Genomic DNA, 24,525 nt, shown 5'->3' with positions numbered 1-24,525 from the left:
AAGGTTGCATATTGTAATACACTCGTAGTCGCACAAAAATGTTCAGTAGCAGTGCTCGCACAGTATGCTTTTAGAGGGAGCAGGACAACTTCTAGGAGACACTGGGATCAATTCTCAGTACTGTGTACTGTGTACTGACTAGAGCTGTAACAATACAACTCACAATTCGGTTAGAATCACAATATTTCACCAGCGTTTTTTGTAATAATGCAATATATGTTTTATATGTTTTGTTTTATTTCATTTGTAGGTAGAACAGGTTACAAGAGGCTGCTAATGATATAAAAAAATCAAAACAATAATGGTCATTTGAAGCTTGGAAACAAAATCACATCATATCTTGTGGTTGTTTTCTGGACTGAAAGGTAACACAACTTTGAAAGGGTGTCATCACGATATGCCTTCTTGCACTGTGAAACAGTACCATAACGCTGCATATCGCAATTTCTCGATTCGATACAATATCGGTATACATGGGTTCTGAGTGTTTATCAACACGGTGTTATGAGGAGGAGCGAGACACTGCAGCCAACCACGTCAGCTAATTTTTTGACCGACAGCGGTTTCCAACATTCAGAGGTTGAGTTGTGCGCATACTAGTATAGGTTTGCGCAGTCAGGCTATAAACAAACTTTAGAACCCATGTACAGCCCTAGAACCGACTCTATGGTAATCAGAAAGGGTAATGGTCCTGCAGGCCAATACAAAAGTGCATTTGAGGGCTTGTATGGATATTTTTTTTTTATCAGACAATGGTCTTTGATATGCCCTTACAACATACAGTACACCTTTAAGAAGTCTACAAACCCCTGTTCAAATACCAATTTTTTATGTGATGTAATAAAATGACACAAAAATTTCACAACTTTTTCCACATTTAATATAAACTATAACATGTACAATGCAATTGAAAAACAAACTCCCTTGAGTGAAACATGGTAGCCTCATCATGCTTTGAGACCATTGTTCTTCAGCTGGAACTGGAGAAAATGGAACTAGATATAGGCTAATAATCTCTTATAATGAACCTGTCAATGGTACGATGCATCCAACTCGACATCTAACCTCCTGTCCTCGCCCTCTACTTGTGGACTTGTGCTTCGCTGATGGCCACCTCCATGGAGAAATCAATAACGTTTCCCCACAGACAGCCTATAGGCATAATAACTTTTGGTGGATTTCCCCCTTCATATTCTAATTGCAAATGAGAAAATGACCTTTGAATTGTGCTTTTGCAAGATATTGAATAAAACCGGTTGGCCACGGCAGGGCCGAATTCTATATTGTGCATCCTTGCAATTGCCACAATTTCATTTCATAGGTAGTGTGGCATACAGTATGCCTGTGTGAAAACCCCACAGAGCATCCAAACAATTCCAGCGACAATGCTGACAACTGTTGACAGCAAAAAGTGTTTTTTTAAACAGCTATCACAATTCTGACATACTCCATCCTAGCATACTTCCACAAACAGCTTGACATAAACAGCACATCAGTGTCTTAAATGCTCATTAGCTAACAAACTATGAGACTTGTTTATCTGTTTTTGCACAGAACGGGAAAAGGGCCTTTGTACCTCATGGAATAAATTACAATAGGGCTTGAAATTAATGGAACGGATTCCATTGAGCGACTTTAATTTCAGGATGAGAACACTTGAGACGGACTCCCTCATTTGTTTGAATTGATTTCCCATTGTTTTATACTTAATTTGTTATTGTAATGCAACTGAAATTTTAATGTTCCGCCACTTGGTCAGGATGCCCTTGAAAAAGACATTTTTTCATTTCAACGGGTTTATTTTCCTGGTAAAATAAAGTTTAAATAAACTAAACTAATTGGTAGATTCACCTTCATTTCTATGTGAACTTCACTTTGAGTGACACAAGACAAGGCCCGTTTCATCATGCCCACACAGACAGCTCCAAAAATCGTAAGGAGAATTTTATTTTTTGACTTTTGGCTTAGTTTCTTCCCGTCATATGTATTCAGGTGAGTATAAAGTATTCAGGGTGACAGAGGGCTGGGACAAGGGGTAATCTACGTGACTCGACTACCGTAGGAGCGATATTCCTCATGGTGCTTTAGATCAGACAGAGGGCCACACTGAGGCCAACACAAGTCACGTTCTTTTGCCCCCACTGAAGACAGCTGAAATGTGTGGGGAATAGCGCAACAATCACATCATAGGCTGCATGGCCTTGTATTCATACACACATTTCTTTTTTTTTGGGGGGGGGGGGGTATTTGTAGTAAACCAGGTTAGGTTAACCTTGAGGATTTCACTGCACATTTTACTTTTAATTGTTATTCTGTGCACGTGAAAAGATGTGTTCATGTTTCAACTACTGTGTGCAAATTTAATTGCAGTAATAAGCACAATGTGCTCAGTCAAACACTGCGTTGTTTTTTATTTGCGTGTTGTTTATTGGGTTTATTTGGTTTGGGTATAGACATGATGTAGATTACCAAGTTTTTAACTGTGTACTTCTTACAGACTGAAATGTTTCATCCCCATATCTTATACTAGCCTGGGCTGCGTTTCCAAAAAACTCTTAAGTACTGCTTAAAATGAAGTAGTACTTAAGTATGAGGCAATACATCACATCACTGAAAGTTTATGCATACACTAATTTTATAGGCCCACATACAATATTTTTTTCTAGCACATGCAGTTAAAATGGTTGTGTAAAGTGCATGTGCTAGGTAAAATAGTGTATGTATAAACATTAATAATGATGTGAGACCTATTCTGTTAAATTGCCTAGATGGCCCCTCATACTTAAGTACAACTTTGGCTTAAGTACTACTTTTTTGGGAAACGCAGCCCTGGTCCTGACCATCCCATAATACTACCATTTTATTTCGTATTTATGGTCTGGAAGTTGTGTGATCTGACGCGATTGCAGGAAGCGGGAAGTTTGCACTCAGTTATGGCTTGAAATGATTGGACAGCTTTCACCCAATCGCCGACAGTTACTCAACAACAACATAGCGCAGGCCAGAGCCATTGGCGCAGACGTTTTCGTCATTGTCACGAGCGTCCTCCCCCTTTCTCCCCCACGTGGGGCGCTTATTCCCTTATTGGATGTTTTCTGATTAGATTAGATGGGGGGCGTTGCGATCAAAATCCCACCGATCTGGACACTCCACAGAAGAGCAAGGCCAGGCTATCATAGTGGAGCCAATCCTTTGGCGGAAGTACGTAGGATGGCTCGCGAGGCTAATCTTATACAGCAGAGTCCACAGTATTAATTTCCATTCAAATTTAAATTAACAGAAGTGTGTACGTACCACAATATAAACTAATCATGTACAGTGCCCTCCATAATTATTGGCACCCCTGGTTGGGATGTGTTTTTTAGCTTCCAATTATTTTATTTTTTTCTAAACAATATGGGACTTTAATGGAAAAAAAGAGAAAAATCCAACCTTCAATACAAGTGCATTTATTCAGTGGGGAAAAAATCCCACATAAAGAAATAATTATTTGACATCAAATAATGTGTGTCACAATTATTAGCACCCCTGGTGTTAATATTTTGTACAACCCCCTTTTGCCAACAAAACAGCACCTAATCTTCTCCTATAATGTTTCACAAGATGGGAAAAGACAGAAAGAGGGATCTTCAGCCATTCCTCTTTGCAGAATCTCTCTAAATCATCCAGAGACCTGGGTCCTCTACTCTGTACTCTCCTCTTCAGCTCACCCCACAGGTTCTCAATGGGGTTGAGGTCTGGGGACTGAGATGGCCATGGGAGGAGCTTGATTTTGTGTCTGGTGAACCATTTCTGTGTAGATTTGGCCATATGTTTAGGGTAATTGTCTTGCTGAAAGACCCAGTGACGACCCATCTTCAGCTTTCGGGCAGAGGGCAACAGATTTTGATTTAAAATGTCCTGGTATTTCAAAGCATTCATGATGCCATGCACCCTAACAAGGTTCTCAGAGCCTTTGGAAGCGAAACAGCCCCACAGCATCACTGACCCACCCCCATACTTCACAGTGGGTATGAGGTGCTTTTCAGCATGCGCATCTTTCGTGGCACGCCAGACCCACTTAGAGTGGTTGTTGCCAAAAAGCTCAATCTTGGTCTCATCTGACCAAAGCACACGGTCCCAGTTGAAGCCCCAATACCGCTCGGCGAACTCCAGACGTTTGCGTTTATGATTGTGAGTGAGGAAAGGTTTTCTCCGTGCATGCCTCCCAAACAGCTTGTTGGCGTGTAGACAGCGCCTGATGGTTGATTTGGAGACTTTGTGACCCCAGGATGCTACCATTTGTTGTAATTCTGTAACAGTAAGCTTTGGAGATCTTTTGATTTCTCTTACCATCCTCCTCACTGTGCGTGGTGGCAAAATAAATTTGGGTCCTCGTCCAGGCTTGTTTACCACTGTTCCAGTTGTTTTGAACTTCTTAATTATTCCTCTCACAGTGGATATGGGCAGCTGCAGTTGAGTGGCAATCTTCTTGTAGCCTCTGCCTGACCTGTGAAGGTCGACGCACATCTGCCTCACTTGTATGCTGTGTTCCTTTGTCTTTCCCATGTTTAAGAGTGGATAAGAGAAATGGCCTCGTGTCACGTCATATTTATACCCCAGGGAAGCAGGAAGTGATGAATTACTAATTAAATGTTCCTACATACTCTGGTAAACTTTGTAAACTACTGTAGAAATGACAGAAATGCTTCAATTATATTTATTTCCTGGGAATTGTTAAGGGTGCCAATAATTGTGGAACAGGTGATTTAATGAAAAATAATTATTTTTTAGTCAGGGATTTTTTTATTTTCTTACAATTCATTTGAGTTGAAGGCTACATTTTCCTACAATTTTCAGTGTGACAGTATTCTTCTGCAATAAACACTGAATTTATTTTAAGGCTTTTAACACATCTCAACCAGGGGTGCCAATAATTGTGGAGGGCACTGTATGTGTGTATACATGTATCTTATCTCTGTCTGAAATGCTACCAGTCTCTAAATCACACTAAAGTATTCTCTGTGTGATTTTCTTACATATGGAACATAATGGACATACTGACACACGGTGAAAAGTGAAACTCAAAGGTGTTTCATGGGATAAAACAATGAACAGACTCAATGTATTCTTCAATAATCTCCAATAAAGTCTTTCCGTCTAAATATTATATACCGTATATATATAAATTAAAGCATGTCCTGTCTCCACTAATCAAAGGGCGGTCAGAGCTAAATGAATGGATTCTGCCACATAGTCTATGTTGCGGCTGTTGATTGCACTGATGTTCAGGCAGCCATCGGGCATGATGTACACGTGCCTCCTCCTGCTCAGAAACTCCACCTGGCGGCCTGAAACAGAGAACAAAGTACACATACGTACACAGTGTAGTATCATTTAGAGATGAATATTTGGTAAAGCGTTGATTCATGATTCAGTGCGCATCCCGATACACATGCAGGTCGGGAGTCGAACCGGCAACCTTTGGGCTACAAGTTACTGACCCCCTAACCACTTACCCATGAATCGCTGCCCTACAAACCAAAGCATGAGGCCACAGGAGAGGGCGGGAGGACAAAGATAGACTTGTAACCCAAATTAGCTCCACTCACTCACATCTTCTGTCCAGCAATACAGGGCACAGTAGAGTAGAACAGAACCGATGACCTTCTGTCAAGAGAGGAGGACTAGACTCTGCGGAGGTCTAAGGGAATCTCGCAATTACGGTTCTCATTTTATGCGTCACTGGAAGTCTAGCTTTCCAATTTCATATGCAATTTAAAGGAGAGGGACCTGTGGTGTGACGTGCGTGCATAGCATAAACGCTTTCAAATTTAAAAAAATAATTTCCCTTCAAAGTCATCACTAGTGTGTCTACATTACACTGTGTGCAGAATTATTAGGCAAACATGTTTTTTGACCATATTGTCCATTTTATATTTCAATTATTTTTATTGACATTTAAACACAAATGATTATGCATCAGCAGGATCACAAAAGCACAGTAACATGGAGTTCATCCAGTAACAATTAACCATTCAAGCTGATCCACAAATGTGGGATAACTGTCATCCTTTTGAAAAACAAACACTGTCTCTCTCTCTACCACTCTCGCGCACGCACACACGCAGGCAAACCCACACACACACACACACATAAAGGCAAACAAACAAACACACACACACACACACACACACACACACACACACACACACACACACACACACACACACACACACACACACTCCTAGAAACACATATTTGCAAAAAACACAAAAAAGAAGAGAAAAAAATAAATAAAAAAATAAAAATAATAATAAAAATAAAACAACAATAATAATAAAAACAAAGAAAGGTAAGGGGTAGGGGTGGGGCTTGAGTCGGGCTTCAGTTTAATCCATCAGATTTGCAGAGGGGATGGCGCTAAAGTGCTTAAGAAATGGCTGCCAAACCTTTTTATACTTCTTGGTGGAGCCTCTGATTCTGAACCTAAGTTCCTCTAGTTTGAGATGCCTCATCACTTCCTTGACCCACTGGCCATGTGAAGGTGGAGACCTGTCTTTCCACTTAAGCAGAATGAGACGACGGGCTAGAAGGAGTGCAAAAGCTATAGCCTGTGAGTGGCTGTTAGAGATGGAGAATTCTTCTGGCACCACACCAAAGATGGCAGTCAGTGGATTAAGTGTTATTTTTTGACCACACATACTGGAAATCGAGTCAAATATTGAGGACCAAAAGGGGGCAATAGACGGGCACGTAAAAAACATATGGGTCAGAGTAGCAGGGGCGCTGAGACACCGTTGACAAGTAGGGTCTGTATCTGGAAATATTTTGGCAAGTTTGTTTCTACAGAAATGAAGGCGATGGAGGACTTTAAACTGGAGTAATCCATGTCTTATACAGAGTGAGGACTTATGCACTCTGTCTACTGCTGCCTGCCACTCAGTGTCTGTGATATCTATTTGTAACTCACTCTCCCAGGCCTCCCTGACATGGCTGAGAGAGGGGCTGGAAATACTTTGTATGATGTTATACAGTTTGGAGACGCACCCAGGCCGAGACGGGTCCAGAGAGATGCAGACATTTACAGGGCTGTCAGGTGGAGATGAAGGGAAGGATGGGAACTGCTTATGAGTGAAATCCCTGATTTGGAGGTATCTAAAGAAGTGTGATCTTGGGATGCCATATTTTTGAACCAGGAAATCAAATGAAACAAATACTGAATCATGGAACAGATCAGCTACACTTTTGAGACCTCTCTGGAACCAAATGTGGAAGGCTGTGTCCATAAGCGCTGGTTTAAAGAAGGGGTTGCGAAGTATTGGCATGTTCAAGATAGCTTTTTTAAAGCCAAAATGAACTCGAAACTGTTTCCATATACGGAGAGTGCTGGTTACAACAGGATTATTTGAATGGAGTTTTACACTTAGTGGCAATGGGGAACACACCAGTGAAACAGCATCTGCCGACCCACATGCCCGGCGTTCCATGAGGCACCAGTTTGGCCCTTCACCATCTGGAAATGAAGACGCCCAAAAAGCCACTTTCTGTATATTGGCAGCCCAGTAGTAATGTATAAAATTTGGTAAAGCAAGGCCACCTTCCGATTTTGATTTTTCCAAGAGTGACCTGCGGATACGTGGGATTTTCTTGTTCCATATAAATGAAGAAATATGCTTGTTCAGCTCTTTGAAAAAAGATTTTGGAATGAACGTGGGGACTGTGTTAAAAAAATATAAGAGTCTTGGCATTATAACCATCTTAACAGAATTAATCCTACCCGCCAGTGATATAGGGAGGCCCTCCCACCGCTTCATGTCGTCTTTTGCCTTGCCAAGGGCAGGTTGTAGATTCTTTTTGTATAAGTCTGTAAACTTTCTAGTGACAAGCACACCAAGATAGGTAAAGGAATCAGTTGCTACTTGAAACGGTATTTGTCTTAAAGGGAGTAGGGACGCGCCTGCATTGATGGGGAAAAGTATGCTTTTAGTTAAGTTGATTTTATAGCCTGATACCTTGCCAAATGAATGGATGACATCCAGAGCAACAGGGACTGACGTAAGAGGATCAGAACAATACAGGAGCAGGTCATCTGCAAAAAGGGACAGTTTATGTGTGAGGCCTCCACGTTCAATACCCCTAAAGTCCTCTCGCTGCCGGAGAGCAACTGCTAATGGCTCAATTGCCAGGTCAAACAAAAGAGGGGAAAGAGGGCATCCCTGTCTTGTACCTCTCTGTAAGGGGAAGTATTCTGAAATAACAGAATTCGTCCGTACTGCAGCCTGTGGTGCTGAGTACAGGACTTTAATCCAGGAGACAAAGTTAGAATTGAAACCAAATTCCTGAAGGGCAGTGAATAGATAATTAAATAGGATGCAGTCAAACGCCTTAAAAGCATCGAGAGATAGAACAGCTTCAGGAGCTGGCCCTGAGTCAGAGTAAATTATGTTGTATAGCCGGCGAAGATTTTCAAAAGACTGCCTTCCCTTTACAAAGCCTGTCTGGTCAGGATGTATAATATTAGGCAAGACCTTCTCCAGGCGCAGTGCAAGTACTTTTGCTAGAATTTTATTGTCGCAACACACTAGGCTTATAGGTCTATATGAGTCACACATTGCAGGATCCCGCCCATCCTTCAAAAGGACTGATATGACTGCCTGTGACATAGTGGGGGGAAGTGAGCCTAACTGCAAGGCCTCTGCATAGACTTTACGCAGCATGGGTGATAGTTGCTTATAAAATGCTTTGTAAAATTCAATCGGGAAGCCATCAGGCCCAGGGGCTTTGCCAACCTTCATAGACTTGATTGCCTGGTTGATTTCTGCCTCAGATATATCCCCTTCTAAGGATGACGTATCTTCAGCACTTAATTTTGGGAGTTGAATACTCTGGAAGAATTCAACAGAGTTAGAGTGGTCAGTTGCAGTTGCAGAATACAGTTCCTCATAAAAAGACTTAAACTGATTGTTGATGGCCATCTGATCTGAGGTGGCGTTACCTGTTGAATCGCGCACTTCTGCTATGATACTGTTGGATGCAGACTGCCTAAGTTGGTGACATAGTAGTTTACCTGCCCTTTCTCCATGCTCATAGTGGGTCATTCTGGACTTCAGGTAAAGGCTCTGAATGTATGCAGAGGATAGGGAGTCAAACTCTGTTTGCAGTGCAATACGCTCCTTATAGAGGTCAGCAGATGGCGCCACTGCATTCTTCTCATCAATATCCCCAATAGTTTTAATAATTTCCTCCACGCGCTTAGTCCTTTCTCTCTTAACACTGGCAGCATAAGATATAATTTGGCCGCGAAGATATGCTTTCAATGCCTCCCATATCGTTCCTAAGCTTGTGTCAGAGCCCATGTTCACCTTTAAAAAAACATCAATATTCGTGGACACAAATTTAATAAACTCCTCATCAGAAAGAAGGCTTGTATTGAGTCTCCATGTTCTATGTGTGTGTACACAATCAGGAAAACAAAGACTCATTACTACTGGGCTGTGGTCTGAGATGACAATACTTTCATATACAATGGAGTTGAGAATATTGAGTAATTTCTTGTCAAGGAGAAAGTAATCTATTCTGCTGTATGACTGGTGAGCAGGGGAGAAAAACGAAAATGCCTTTGTCAATGGATTCTTAAACCGCCATGGATCCACCAACCCATAATCCTCAATAAAGGAATTAATGGTTCTAGCCGAGTTTGTCAGTGGCCTACTGGTAACAGCTGAACGGTCAAGCGAGCTATGGAGGACACAGTTCCAATCTCCAGATAATATTAGCTGATGAGAGTTTAAGTCTGGCAATACAGAGAGAAAATTCTTAAAGAAGTTGGTATTATCCCAGTTAGGGGCATATACACAGGCCAATATAACAGGTGTATTATACAGATGACCCTGCACAATGACAAATCGCCCATTATTGTCGGTTATAACATTAGTTTGCACAAACTGTACATTTTTCCGAATCAGAATAGCAGCTCCTCTACTCTTACTTTGAAATGTTGAATGGAAAATTTGAGAGAACCCGTCACGGTTAAGTCTAGAGTGGTCTTTTGGGCATAGATGGGTTTCTTGTAAATACACAATATCACCTTTAAGCTTTTTTAAATGGGAGAATACTTTACTACGCTTCACTGGGTGGTTAAGGCCCTTCACATTCCAGCTTACAAAAGAGGTGGCAGCACTGCCGATCCGAGGAGACATCATGGTGGATGAAGAAGTACATTAAGCCTGACTGGGACAAGGATGGGGGACAGGGGGGGAGGTGGGTGAGAGGGAAAAAAGAAACTGAAATGAAACACAAGACCATAACATAAACTACCAACAAAACAATGAGTAAAAACGTTAAACTGATTGATATGTGTCAAAGCGACACATTGGACCGTATGTCCACAACCCATAACACTACTATGCCGGTCTCTCGACAACAGAAGAGAGACCGCATCCACCCTCCTAAAACACTGAGTTCTCAGAATGAACAGCATACCTAGCGAGAGCCTCGCCAGAACATTGCATGAAATATCATTATACACAATATTAGTTAGATTGAAACGAACAATTATTCAAAATGCGGAGAGAAAAAAAACACTGAAATACCAACGTGAAATGTAGAACTGATAGGGTCAATCTTAGAACCACGCTCGGAGACGCACAGACTCAAGTTTGCTACGCTCTACGAGTAGTTATTACCTGCTAAATGCTTAAGAGGCTACATCGTAGTACCGGTAAGTTTATCAGCTACAAGAAATACACAATAAACAAAATAACCGAGTGGTCTACCTCTTATGTGCATATGAAAACAACGTTGTAGACTGACGGCAGGTAAAGGAAAAGCATAGCCCCGGAGGATAACGTTATGACGACCTGTCATAACAATTGTTAGCCTGTCCGCCCCCAACAATGATAACAGTTAGTTGGCTAGGATGCCTGACCACCGCGAAATGATACCTGGACCATTACACAGGATGTGTAGCTCCCGTGAGACCCAGGGCAAAGTCCTTCGCCTGTGATGGATCATCAAAACGGTATTGTAGACCATCGACCTTGGTAACGACGTGCAGTACCGCGGGGTAGTTCAGTCTATATTCCACTCCAGCACAGTTCCTCAGAATCTTCTTAGCATCTCGGAAAGCCGCCCGCTGTTTCGCTACCGCCTGCGTGTAGTCGGGGAATATGCTGATCGTATCCCCGGCTGATGTTACCAAGCCCTTCTTCTTAGACGCTGCTCGCAGGATCGCCTCCTTTTCCTGGAAATAGTGGCACTTTATCACGAAGGCGCGCGGTGGTTGATCGTCGTCGGGGCGGGTACGCAATGCCCGGTGTGATCGGTCCAGGGTCGGGGAGCTGTCAAGCCCTAGTGTCTCCTTCAGCAGCCCTGCCATGAACGGCAATGCCGCCTTCCCTGACTCACGTCCCTCCGTAATCCCAGTGATGCGAAGATTACATCTCCTTGACCTGGCCTCGAGGTCCTCATTCTTGTCCGCTACCAATTTCAATGCCTTTGACAACTTCTCGATATCCTGCTCCAGTCTAGCGATGACATCGGAGTATCTGCTACAGGCGGATTCAAGGCTCTCCACTATGGAAAGCCAAAGCGGCCACATTTCGGATCAAAGTAGCACGTTAAGATTGAAATTCGCCCGTTAAAAGCGCCCGTTTTCCCGGAATACGGGCGCTTTTTTCGCCGTCTTTCACCAACAACGGCCGCTCTGTACGCGCGCCATGATGCGTTGGAACGACGCACGTCACCGACGCCCGTAATTTCATGTCAAAGCGCGCGTTCCCGACGCACGTCGCTACCGAGACAACGGGCGTTGAAGACGTGCGTTTTCCTAATATGATAATAATGTCCATCCTTCTTTTCCGAGAGCCAATGCATTTGAAGTGGTTGCGGCCAATCGCTGATCAAGACAGCCAGACCAAGACAGTTCATCACAGATGAATAACAGGAAACAGGAAACTTTCTGATTAAAATGTTAGTGCAATCAACTTGCTTAGGTCAGAGCAGTTTCGAACGCCATAGCTCATGTTCTTTCTCTCTCTCTCTGCAAAGGTTTGTTGAGTAGCCTACATTTTGACCCAAGTAGCCTACTTTACTCAATTACACTGGAACCTGGCCTGACTGAGTAAAAAAAATGACTGAGAGACTAAATGACATGCACAATAATGCCACAATCCGCCGGAAATGAAAGATTGTGCCGGATCGCACACAGCATTTCCACTATTTTACTATATTGTATCAATGTATTGGATGATGGCTGGTGCCGAGCAAGAGATAGAGGTTATGGAGGACGATATTCAAGAAAAATAAACAAGAGGAAGAGGAAAGAGGAAAGCTAATAAAGTAACTATGTAACTTAGGCCTACTCAAATTACATTTTAAGTGAAAGAGGCCATGCCACTCTAATTACATTGCCATGTCCACCTTTTTTCATAATCCTTGGTGTTCTCTGACCTGGTATGCAACATTATTTTAGATGGAAAGTTAGGCTATTTGATGGTGTATTTCAAAGCATTTTATTGCGCCCAAAAACACCTCTCAGGAGAACTTAAGCGGTTTGTCCATAATGTTTATGAGCTTTGCACTGATTGGCTCAGCTGTTGCTAGAGAACCACGTCATTGTAGATCAACAGACAGAAATGCAACACCATGTTAACAAGTGGCAGCTTTATTGTCAGTTTCTTCAAATACAGTAGAGCCTGGTGTTCATGTCATAAAAAATAAATCCACATTTACATCATAATTTGTAGTAGAGATAAGACGCTGCAGTATAAGACGCTGTCAAATATTGTTTCCAACCTAAGACGCTGTCAAATACTGTTTCCAACATACATGCAACCGGCTTCCTAAAAGGCTCAGCCAATTTCAACATGCAGTCGTCATGCTCACACACTACCCTGGACTTGTCAGTACCTGAGATTTTTACCCCCCAAAATCATCCAAAAGGTTATGCATCAATATTTGGAGTAGATAGTTTTTAATGTAAACAAAATCTGCCCCCATTAGAATAGCCCAGATCTCGGAAAGGGCTGAGCCGAAAAATGCAATGTACTAACAAGTCAAGGGTAGTGTGAGCAATAATACAACAGCATATTGAAATTGGCAGGACTGCTCCTTTAACAGTAGGTTAACAGTTTTAATAAAATGTGGAAAGGGGAGGGCACCCTTTCAATTTCAAAACTTGGATGGATTTGTAGCTATCCAGTTGCTGCAAAAAACAGTTCTAATTACTATCCAAGACCATCAGTAAAAAAAAAAAAAAAACATACCAAATTATGGAAAATTCTACTTCTAATAGGCCTAGGTAATAGATGACGGTACCTTCCATTAAATAACCCAGTGAAAGTAACTTCAACTTCCAGTGTCATTGTGACACAGCATTCCACGGCACACAAAGCAATCGATTTTATGCCCCATCCGTGCCAGGGGGCAAATCACAATGGCGCCGGAAAGGGAGGAGTGCGGCGGGGCGGTACTATGCTGAGGATACTTCAGTCATGGAGGAGAACACTGCTTGATGACTGCCCCCACCAACCTGGTGGATCGGGAGTCGAACCGACAACCTTTCGGCTGCAATGTCCAACAATAGGCTAAAAATGATTCAGGTAATTAATATCATCCTTTATAATTACAAAGAGACATCAATCAAAATCTTTATGGCTTTAAATGGGGACCATCATTTTTTAATTTGGTTCTGATTTGGCCTAATTTTAATGTTCTCAAACAGAATTTTGGCCACAACCTCAACACTAACCCCAGGTTAAGAACCACTGCTATAGACAGCAATCACTGTGTAGTTCACTCTACAACAGGGATGGGCAAATGGATGCCCGGGGGCCACATGCAGCCCGCCTCCTCACTCAATGCGCCCTATAGATAAAACAGTAGGCCTAATTAGGAAAATAATGACCATATTTTTTAAACACGATTACTGAATCAATATGTTGTAATTATACTGTGGGCCAATAGAGTGAAAGCGTGAAAGTGAAAGCCCAATTGGGAAACTCCAACTCACATTGTCATTGTGACACAGCACGCAAGTGAACACTGCACACTACGAAAGTGCATTCATGTCTCATCCGTGCAAGGGGGCAGCCCTCAATGGTGCCCCAAAGAAGCAAGGCGGGACGGTACCATGCTCAGGGTAACTCAGTCATGGAGGAGGATGGGGGCGAGCACTGGTTTATTACTCCCCCCACCAACCTAGCAGGTCGGGAGTTGAACCGACAACTTTTGGGCTACAAGTCTGACACCCTAACTGCTTACCCATGACTGCCCATTAGAGTATTGAGTATACAGGTAGAGTATTATATTCCTTCCAAACAATATGGACAGTTAGAGAACAACCAACTCTGTAAATTGGAGTCAGATATGTGGTCATGTGAACCCCTGATGCTGGTGCTGAAAAAAACATGGCCCTCCTCATCATAAGTTGCCCATGCTATATAATGTCAACACCTGTGTTGTTTGCTCCATCTTGGGACTATAATGGTACCATGTCAAGCTTTGTATACTAAGTGTGACATACGCTACCTGACCGGCGGAAGAACAAAATTATGGTATAAATTATCGTACATCTGGTAACACTGACAACCGGCGTGAATGCACTTGGCAGAATAACATACGTCAATTGTCAGCGATTGGACAGAGCTCATTTCAAATCAGAGCTGAGCTCACTTCTCCCGCCCTGGTGCTCAAGGACACGAAGGATCCAGACCTAAAATTACTTACGAAGCAATTAATGTGGTCTGGTAAAACCAGGCTACCTCAGTTACATATGCAAACAAACAAAATCAGCAAGGCACAATGCAGGAAGAAAAAGGTTGTTGTTAGAGATTAACCTAGAACAATTTGATTGGGAGCTTGGTTTTGGACATGTTCAGCTGCAGAGTGTGATCCTTCATCCAGGTGGACAGGTGAGCGAGATGAGTAGATCTGAAACGGTGTAGTCATCTGACTGAAATGACAGGTAAAGTAGCAAAAGAATGTTGTGTTTATTACAATGATACAGTATTAGCAGGAAACAAAAGACACAGTAGGCATTCACTCCAGGTTGTGCAAAGTATAGGCCTTTCTCATGGAGCGGGGATGTCAAACCTTGGCCATTTGTATAATTTATTTAGTCCACAATGATCATTTTAAATATCTAACAATTGGTCCACATATGGCTTGAACATGAAACATGGGTAGGCACATAGGCTACAAGAGCATTACTAGTGTAATCTCACACTTAGAAGGTATAGCATATGCTCTGTTAACTCACATCTTGCCGTTTCTTCATGAAGCTGAGGTGGCTGCATATCAACAGGGTCCAGTGCACTTAGGTCACGGTGTGGATCCACTAGGCCTACTGGGAGAAGCATTATATTAGCTCTAGATCTCTACATCATTACATGTAATGAAAAGTAGTGGGCTACTGTATAACCAGAGTAATGCAATGGTTATAATCAGGGTGCGATTTGTGATCTGGAAAACCAGAAGGGGGAATATGTTTCAGATTGTAAGCGATATCAATGGAATTACATTGAACTGTGATAAAATCATGCAGAAAAAGTGGCGATATCAAGACCACAAGGGGGGACAATCCCTGACTACAAATCGCACCCTGGTTATAATTAAATGAAATGCATGTCGTATGGGTGATGATCAGTGTTGGGCAAGTTACTACTGATTAAGCTTACATGTTATGTTACTGTCTTTTCAAAATAATCCCTTACACTAAATCATTACTATATTTAAAATATAAGGCATTACACTACTTTTGCATGAGTCATGACTTTTACCTCCCACCTAAGAGGTGTTTTGGCAGCATGCAAACTAAAACTACCAGGTTCAGGAATACAGTAGTTTATTTCTGACCCACCACACTGAAATGTAACTTGTAAGCATTGTAACTAAGTTAATATTACATATTTTTGCCCTGTAATGCATTACAGTAGAGGCAATTAATTACTTTTATAATGCATTACTGCCCAACACTGGTGATGATGCTGTTTCGGGTACGAGAGCGAGGGTTCAGCAAATTTTACCGGTAGCTGCTCAAAAGTGACAGGAGGATGAATTGCAACTTCAAAGTTGCACGTAGGCGCTTTGAACCATTATGACCAGCCAGGGCAACACGGTTATGTGCGTGCAGATTTAATGACTTAAACGGAGCCCCATCCTAAAACAATCGCTACATTAAACCAACACACGCCTTATTTACAGATGTCTACTCGATATGAAAACCTTGTCGGACCTAGCATAGTGTTACAGTGCGTTTCCCTCGTCTTGTTCTAAATGTAGCTGCTTGCACTCAGCCCAATACTTTTTTGCCCTCTTCACCAGATGTCAAGACGAAATGTGACGACGGTGATTAACAATATTTGCCAAAACAATGAATGCACACGTACAGGTCACATCATTATTAGCTGTTCATTGTACTGGGTAGTTATGCTAACTAGATAAGCTGTTATGGTAGCTAACTATTAACTAGCGTATTGTTTTTACGAAAGAAAATACATTGGCACCGTAATAACACGAGTCTTTTCTGCTCATAAGACATATCTGCACTCGTAGATGGTTTGAAATGAAACGCCTACTGTCATATAAAGCCCAAACTTGAGAATAAACTTACCACACTGATACCAACCCCACTCGCTGGACCTTCAGGTGTACGACTTCATGAGTAGGCGGGCTCTTCTCTTGCTGCTGACTTCTGATTGGCCGGCTAAAACGTTCATCCTTGGTGATATCAGATCCTGCGTAGAGAACATGTTCTACTGAGGACTCGCAGGCTGCTCTCTCGCCTTTGAGATAAAAGAAAAGAAAAATAAGCGTTGCCGAATATGCCAAAATTACCTAATGTTAAAATTATTGTGCTGGATACTCTACACTGGCGCAGATTTAATTATGTACAAAACCTTATTGTATTCTGCGCCACTAGATGGCATATTTGGGGCATACGGTTCCTGGGAGGAGAAGAAGAAGTGTATGTTGTTGCTGCTAGCACGTACTCACTCTGCCTGCAGTGGATTGTTTTATTCCGTGTCAATTTAAAACTACTTCACTAAATGTATTACCTTTACACCGAGCCTCTTCATTGCCTACTACAAAGCAACTTTATGCACCAGTTCGTCACCGATGGCTCATCAACGCGGCGGCATCCTCCTCATGGCACAGGTAAGATGCTAACATACAACACCACTCAATGCTGTATTTTTTTTTTTGCTTCAGACAGGTCTTCATATTTTTATTTTTCTTCTCGGACGTATTGTGAAGGTTAACTTGGTTTCACTCGTTACGTTTGATCCAACTGGATTTCATTGTTGTTTCAGACACAACGTTTGCACAATGCAACAAGAAGTAGGCCTAAGCTTATTTCAATGTTGTTGTATTGTGTTCAAAAGGTGTTGAATTGTTAGACATGTAGAAACACATTTAGGACAGACTACCGGTGTGAAAAAGTATCTTTGGCCGTAACAACTGGCGACTGCAGATGCTAGAAGCAGTGGAGATTGGACGTAAATTTAAGTGTCACTCTTAATCTGGGGTGTAGACCAGGATTGAGACTTTCGTTTTGACCAATCATTGCGTTTACATGTAGTCGCCAGTTGATACGGGGGACTCAGATATGTTCCCCTCAATAGAAAGAAAAGCACAGCCAGAGCTCTTAATTAACATTGCAATCAGCCAAATGCTGGTGAAAACTCAGGTTGGCTGGTACAAAATAAAACTTAGTGGCCACTTTGACCCATTGGTGAGATTAAACATCTATTAGCCATTTTGGCTGGTGATGAAAAAGGTTCATTTGAAATCTTGAGCACAGCATACCTGTTATCAGTGTATCTCATCATTATGCTGTATCCTCATTTCTGAAGCATCTATTACTGAACTGCACACATTTACACTTTATGCATATCTAGGGGTACATGCATTTTTTTTCTCTTTCCATTTATGCTATACCTCCAGTGTAGGCCTATAATGTAATAGGATGTATATATTTATACATAGATGTATATCATTTTGTCATTGCAGGTTCATCAGAGTCAGGTGGTCAGCACCCAAACTAAAACCATGAGTCATGGTGAAGAAGGATGAGAGACTGTTCTATGTGCCCAGGGTTCGTCAGGATGGTGTAGAATTGCATCCTAGCAGCACAGGTAAATAAATGAATAGTGAGTTGTGATAAATATTATTTAGCCTACTGGCTGGCATCACATTTTTAAATTCAGACAACATAGTGCTACATCCGGTAATTAATTCAATCAGTACTGTAACAGTACAGGAGTTAGACAATGACAATCTTGGTGTCGGAAGCTGACGCAGAGTGTGAAGGTTCAATTAGCAGGGTAATAAGAGTTCTCACAGTTCTCTTCAAAATATTGCAATGCACACAACATAATGGGTTAAAAAAATTGAAATTCTTGGTGGGCTATACAAGGTAATGTCTGCATACCACCAAGATGAACCACATCCAACAGGATTAACTGTGGACGCATGTTTGATCATCCTTCTTGTTGGTATGCAGATATTACCTTGGATACCGTGGCTATTAATACATCATAAAGACTTGTTATCTTGGTCAAATATGCACCAGATTTTTTTTAATGTTTGTATGTCACCCATGCTGTTATGTGCTTTGCTCTTTCCCCGTTAATTGAGCCTTCACACACTGCTCTTTAGTGCAATGTGCAATTAATGTACACTGGCCACCAAGGTGGTCCAATTTATCCATGAAACTTCCCACACCAAAATGTCAGATGTTTTCATTGTCTAACACATGTATATTACAATGCATTACCATATTAATTTAAATAACATGTTTTCCTTTTTTATCAGCACAGGAAGCCATCATGAAGAAGTTGCCTGAGAGGCTTCGCTTAGGCTTTGCCAGCGCCTCACCAGAGTCTCGCCACTTTTTCCGGGTGGTACTGTCCACTAAGTGGCGCCATCCAGACAGCGCAGAGGAGGGCCAAGGAGCGCAGAGGCTGTTAGAATGAATAGGGTCCCATGGAGCTCAACCACAGATGCTGCCATTGCTTTGGGAAAGAATTGGTATCATCGTTTCATTTTATTTTTCTAAAAGGCAGGATAAATTACCCTTTCAAACAGCACTTAGTTTGAATGTTTAAACTCGGTGGATCTTTGTAAAATACGTATTTATTGTCAATATGACGTCACGAGTGGCTTCACACACTGCGTTTGGATTGGTCGCCCGGCTGCATTGCTGTGATCACGACGGCCGTAAAGCAATTTTGTTAGCAAGATGCTAGCGGAGCCTGACTCATAAATGCCAAAGCTGTAAGAAATCAGAAGGGCATGACTCCCAGGTTATTGTACATTTCATTTAAATCCACATTGGTTTCTCAGAACTTACAGTAATATTGCCAAGTTTCAGCCGACAGCGAGCACAATTGTCAGTTATTAGTCTAGCCTTATGAGCTCTGCTGTCTCGACAGCGCTCCCTAGGTGAACTGCAGGCACGGGTTGGAGGGCGAGATTGAACACTGTATGTAAACCCACTGTGGCCTCACTATCAGTGATGCTTGTCTCCTTATCCACCGTGCCTACCCCCACATTCCTCCCTTGATGCATTCATCTCCTGACCTGTACCTGTTGTGGGAGTAGTCAGTGATGACACACAGTAGTTGTGATAATAACATACATATGTATATGAAATAACTGAAATGATGTCCGTCCAGGCATTTCCTTTGGTATTTTATTGTACACAACTTAGAACATGTTCTTTGTCTGTCTACAGTATATTGAGTCTACTGTAGTTTAAAACTAATTACTCTAGTTCTATGTTCTCCAGCATGTGTACGTATCCAGTTACATGGGTATTTTGGTGCCTGGATTATGCTGCATGTAAGTAATAATATGAACTCGGGTCAGGATACCACAGTAGTTCAGAGAACCATTCATTAATATAAAATGCACGTGTTGTATGTCCATCTCAGGATAGACGTCCCCTCGTATCACCATTGTAACCCTAAAATGCATGTGTAATTTGTGTCTAAAAATAAAGTCTATGAACAACTGAATGATCTGATTAATACATTGAAATGGTCTGGTGCAGACGCTGACATGGGTAAGTTAATTGGTTAAACTTGGCTTGGTGTGCTGGACCTCGGTCTCTTCCATACATCCAATCTCAGCCATCAGACCATTGCTCTTCTCACCTGGAGAAATAGAAAGATATACTTAAATGACAATTTTTATCCCAAACAACCAAGTTTTTCACAGTGAATTGGTTACTGTCCCTGCAGCATTGTGGGGCTAAGTGCCTTGCTCAAGGGCCCTTCAGCCATGATGGAGATGAGGAGAGAGGTAAGGATGGGTTTCGCACCTGCCCCAATATCAAGACCACCTCCCTAACCATTAGGCCACTGATGTCTCATTTTGGAAGGCAGACAATTTTGTGAAAACATTAAGTGTTACACTTAACATTAATTACAAGGACAACATGAAGGCTGGGTAGGCCTGTGCATTTCATGACAGCATCCTATGAAGAGTAAGCCTACTATAGGAAATTCGGCGCTAGAGATGTACACATGGTTTACCTTTACATTTAAACCATAACACTGAACTTTCTTTTCTATTAAGAGCACTAAAAAATGCCGTGTTTATATACACGCGTTACACAGCCCTCTCAATATCTCAGCATAACAATATCTTAGCATAGCGCCAGTTAGCCTACTGCTATGGCATAGCTAGGTAGAACATAGCTCTGCATCATTGATGCTTTCTTATGGAAAGCATCTTGTGTTGACAAGTCATCTACATGACACCTTACACTTGAATTGCCTATATTTTACGTATTAAGAGGTTACTGGTGTAAAACAAATGTTGAAAGACACTTACCAGGTGCTAGCTACTCAGTGAGTAGTTGGAAGTTTTTCTCCGGATGGATCCACCTCAGCTTTCTTTTATTTTTTAGGTATCCAGTGAAAAGTCATGGATAGTTTGTAACCCTATCTGCATGTGCAATCCTCAGCACAACGGCGTTTATGCTGTTTAGCTACTTGGGTCAAAATGTACCCAACAAACCTTTGCAGTGGTTACACATTTTCTGTAGGCCTACTGTTTCCACCTCTGATACATAGTAGGCCTAATATTATTAAAAATATGCCTATATCAGAAAGATGAGAAGCGAAAAACAAAGCTGCCATTTTCGGCGCTATTACGTCATTTCGCAATCCACAAAAGTAGGCCTACACAAAACAGCAAGATGGTGAACATTACAAAACCTTTGCAGAGAGAGGGAGAGAAAGAAGAACATGAGCTATGGCGTTCGAAACTGCTCTGACCTAAGCAAGTGTTTTGTCATTGATTGCACTAATATTTTAATCAGAAAGTTTCCTGCTTCCTGTTATTCATCTGTGATGAACTGTCTTGGTCTGGCTGTCTTGATCAGCGATTGGCCGCAACCACTTCAAATGCATTGGCTCTCGGAAAAGAAGGATGGACATTATTATCATATTAGGAAAACGCACGTCTTCAACGCCCGTTGTCTCGGTAGCGACGCGCGTCAGGAACGCGCGCTTTGACATGAAATTACGGGCGTCGGTGACGTGTGTCGTTCCAACGCATCATGGCGCGCGTACAGAGCGGCCGTTGTTGGTGAAAGACGGCGAAAAAAGCGCCCGTATTCCGGGAAAACGGGCGCTTTTAACGGGCGAATTTCAATCTTAACGTGCTACTTTGATCCGAAAAGTGGCAGTTTTGGCTTTCCATACTCCACCGTAGCCTCCAGAGCCTTGGTCCGGCTGCTAACCTTGTCAATGCTGCCCCTCAGCTCGTCCCTTAGCTGCGAGATGTGCTGTTTCAGCTCCAATGACTGTGTTTTGGCGTTCTCATCTATCTTATTCAGCAGATCCTCACGAAGACTCTGAATCGCAATCAAAATGCCATTTGAGGGCTCACTGCAGCAGGGTCCATGGTCCATGGTGTTAGCATTGACGTCATTGGCGCCTAATTTAGTGCTAGCTGGGCGCTTGTTCTTAGGTGACATCGTAGAAACTGAGGTATTTACCGATAACGGAGATATAAAAACAATTGATGACAAACAAACGTCGAATAATTTAGACAGACTGTACAAACAAAACAAAAAAATGCGCTGCAAACCTAACTAATACATACGAATATTCAAATCTGGCGACGAGCCCAAAAACCCACAACCTCACTCGGCGCTGCTCATACCGGAAGTCTTTATATTGTCCATTTTATGCGTATTTTCCGCCACCAACCTTTATGAACATGAAAACCTATTGGATTTAAGTATTCCAGATCATGCATATTTATATATTAAGATGGGGTGTGATCAAAGGAGCCCAACACCCAATATCCAGTGTGCATAATTATTAGGCAACTTTGCTTTCTTCTGGGAAAATGGGCCATAAAAGAGATCTAACAAACTCTGAAAAGTCTATAAACAATTTTGAAGTCTTCCAGAGGGATGTGGCTGTCTTGAAATTGGCAAGACGTTGGTCACGTTAGCACAGAAGTATCAAATGCACAGTTACAAAGTCATCAGTCTCACATGAAATGTCACTGCCAAAAATTGAGAAGAATTTAAGGTGAAACTACAAGAAAATTATTACCCTGCAGTGCTATCATATTCCTGAATGCAAACTTACATCATGTGTCCAGAAGAACAGGTTGTTGAGCACTCAGAGACATAGCCAAGGTAAGAAGGGATGACACCAGACAACCATTTAACAACTTAATTAAGTGAAGACTGGGTCAATAAATACCCTAGGACAGAATTTTCAAACGTATTATGGACTGGTGAAAGTGACTATTGACAGACAGGGTGGATGAGCCCATAGCTGGATCTGTGAGGAAAACGTTTGCATCTTTCAAGAAGACAATGGTATTTATGCAGTATTCTGCTGGCATTTGAGTATAACTCAGGAACTCATCTGAGTGTGCACATTACCGATCTAGCTATGGGCTCATCGATCTGGTCCATTAACAGTCACTTTCACAAGTTCATAAAACCATTGAAAAAATTGTCTAAAGACCTTTCTTGACCCAGTCTTGACTTACTTTTCTTGTTGAGTGGTATTCAGGTTTCAACCTGTTTTAACTTGGCCATGTCTCTGAGTGCTGAATACAATGTTCTTCTGGACACTCAATGTAGATTTCAGTTCTGGAATATAACAGCACTGCAGGGTAACAATTTGGTGGTAGTTTCACCTTCAATTCTTCTCAATCTGGCAGTTACTTTGTGAGCACAATGTATGTGACACTGATGGCTTCGTAACAGTGCATTAGATGGATATGAACAATATCTGGGCAATTTCAAGACAGCCACATCCCTCTGGAAGACTTCAAAATTGTTTATAGACTTTTCAGAGTTTGTTAGATCTCATTTGTGGCCTATTTTCCCAGAGGAAAACAAAGTTGCCTAATAATTATGCACACCTGATATAGGGTTATGGGCTCCTTCTATCACGCCATCTCCTAATATACAAATATGCATGACCTGGAATGCTTACATTCAATAAGTGTTCATGTCCATAGAGGTTGGTGGCGGAAAATGTGCATAAAATGGACAATATGGTCAAAAAACATGTTTGCCTAATAATTCTGCACACAGTGTACTAATACAAGTTTAGCATGCCACTGCTGTTTTCTGTCTTTCAGACAAGGCCCTTTGACATGATGAAACAGGGCCTCTGCACATCGGTTACGTCAGCACTGCGAAGCACTTCCGCTTCCGACACAATTCCGACACCCAAACCCAATTTCACACAAACATAGCATGGATAGTCAATGGGCGGTTAGTGTGTGAGGTTCTATTGAAAACAATGGAATCAAACTTTAGCGGAGCAGCGCTCTGCACTTTGTCGGAGGTGGTGTGTGGAGGCCCACAGAGTTCATGGATTCTCTTAAGGAAGAAAAATCCACTCTCACAAACTGCGTCTTATTTATTTATATTACCACCATGTCCAAAAGGCAAACGCGTTCGTTTTTTCCAGGAAGTTGAGCGTGTCCTTTGCCAATTCATGATCGAAGGAGCCCAATACCCTATATCACGGCAAAATCAGTGTGCATAATTATTAGGCAACTTTGTTTTCCTCTGGGAAAATGAGCCACGAAAGAGATCTAACAAACTCTGTAAAGACTATAAACAATTTTGAAGTCTTCTTGAGGGGTGTGGCTGTCTTGAAATATTGGTCACATCCATCTAATGCACCGTTACAAGCCATCAGTGTCACATGACATGTGCTCACAAAGTAACTGCCAGATTGAGAAGAATTGAAGATGAAACTACCACAAAACTATTACTCTGCAGTGCTGTTATATTCCAGAACTGAAACCTACATCAAGTGTCCACAAGAACATTGTATTCAGCACTCAGAGACATGGCCAAGGTAAAACAGGCTGAAACCTGAAGACCACTCAACAAGAAACTTCAGTCAAGACTGGGTCAAGAAATGTCTTGACTGGGTCAAGAAATGATCAGTTCCTGAGTTCCACTCAAATACCAGCAGATTACTGCATAAATACCATTGTCTTCGTAAAGATGCAATTTTCTCCCTCTAAAAGATCCAGCCA

General features: G+C 41.9%; 1 protein-coding gene and 1 long non-coding RNA gene across 3 annotated transcripts in view; both read right to left on the bottom strand.

Annotated features, from left to right (window-relative positions):
- Nucleotides 1-5,050: 5,050 nt before the first annotated feature.
- The window catches only part of got1l1 (glutamic-oxaloacetic transaminase 1 like 1), a 46,516-nt gene continuing 27,041 nt past the window's right edge, over nt 5,051-24,525 (bottom strand). The window contains exon 8 of the mRNA XM_063194838.1: nt 5,051-5,330. Coding sequence (XP_063050908.1) covers nt 5,194-5,330 — 137 coding nt within the window. The 3' untranslated portion in view covers nt 5,051-5,193. The remainder of the gene's footprint in view (nt 5,331-24,525) is intronic.
- LOC134445775 (uncharacterized) lies at nt 14,786-17,092 on the bottom strand. Of its 2 annotated transcripts, XR_010034355.1 has the most exons (3): nt 16,595-17,092; nt 15,242-15,328; nt 14,786-14,935 (listed from the first exon to the last, which is right to left on the bottom strand). It is a non-coding gene; the product is annotated as an uncharacterized LOC134445775 (long non-coding RNA). The 2 variants fall into 2 exon arrangements; XR_010034354.1 differs by lacking the exon at nt 16,595-17,092 and having other exon boundaries at nt 15,242-15,574.

The sequence above is a fragment of the Engraulis encrasicolus genome, chromosome 3, assembly GCF_034702125.1.
Source record: "Engraulis encrasicolus isolate BLACKSEA-1 chromosome 3, IST_EnEncr_1.0, whole genome shotgun sequence".
NCBI classification, from domain to species: Eukaryota; Metazoa; Chordata; class Actinopteri; order Clupeiformes; family Engraulidae; genus Engraulis; species Engraulis encrasicolus.
This window is presented reverse-complemented; position numbering and strand designations above follow the sequence as displayed.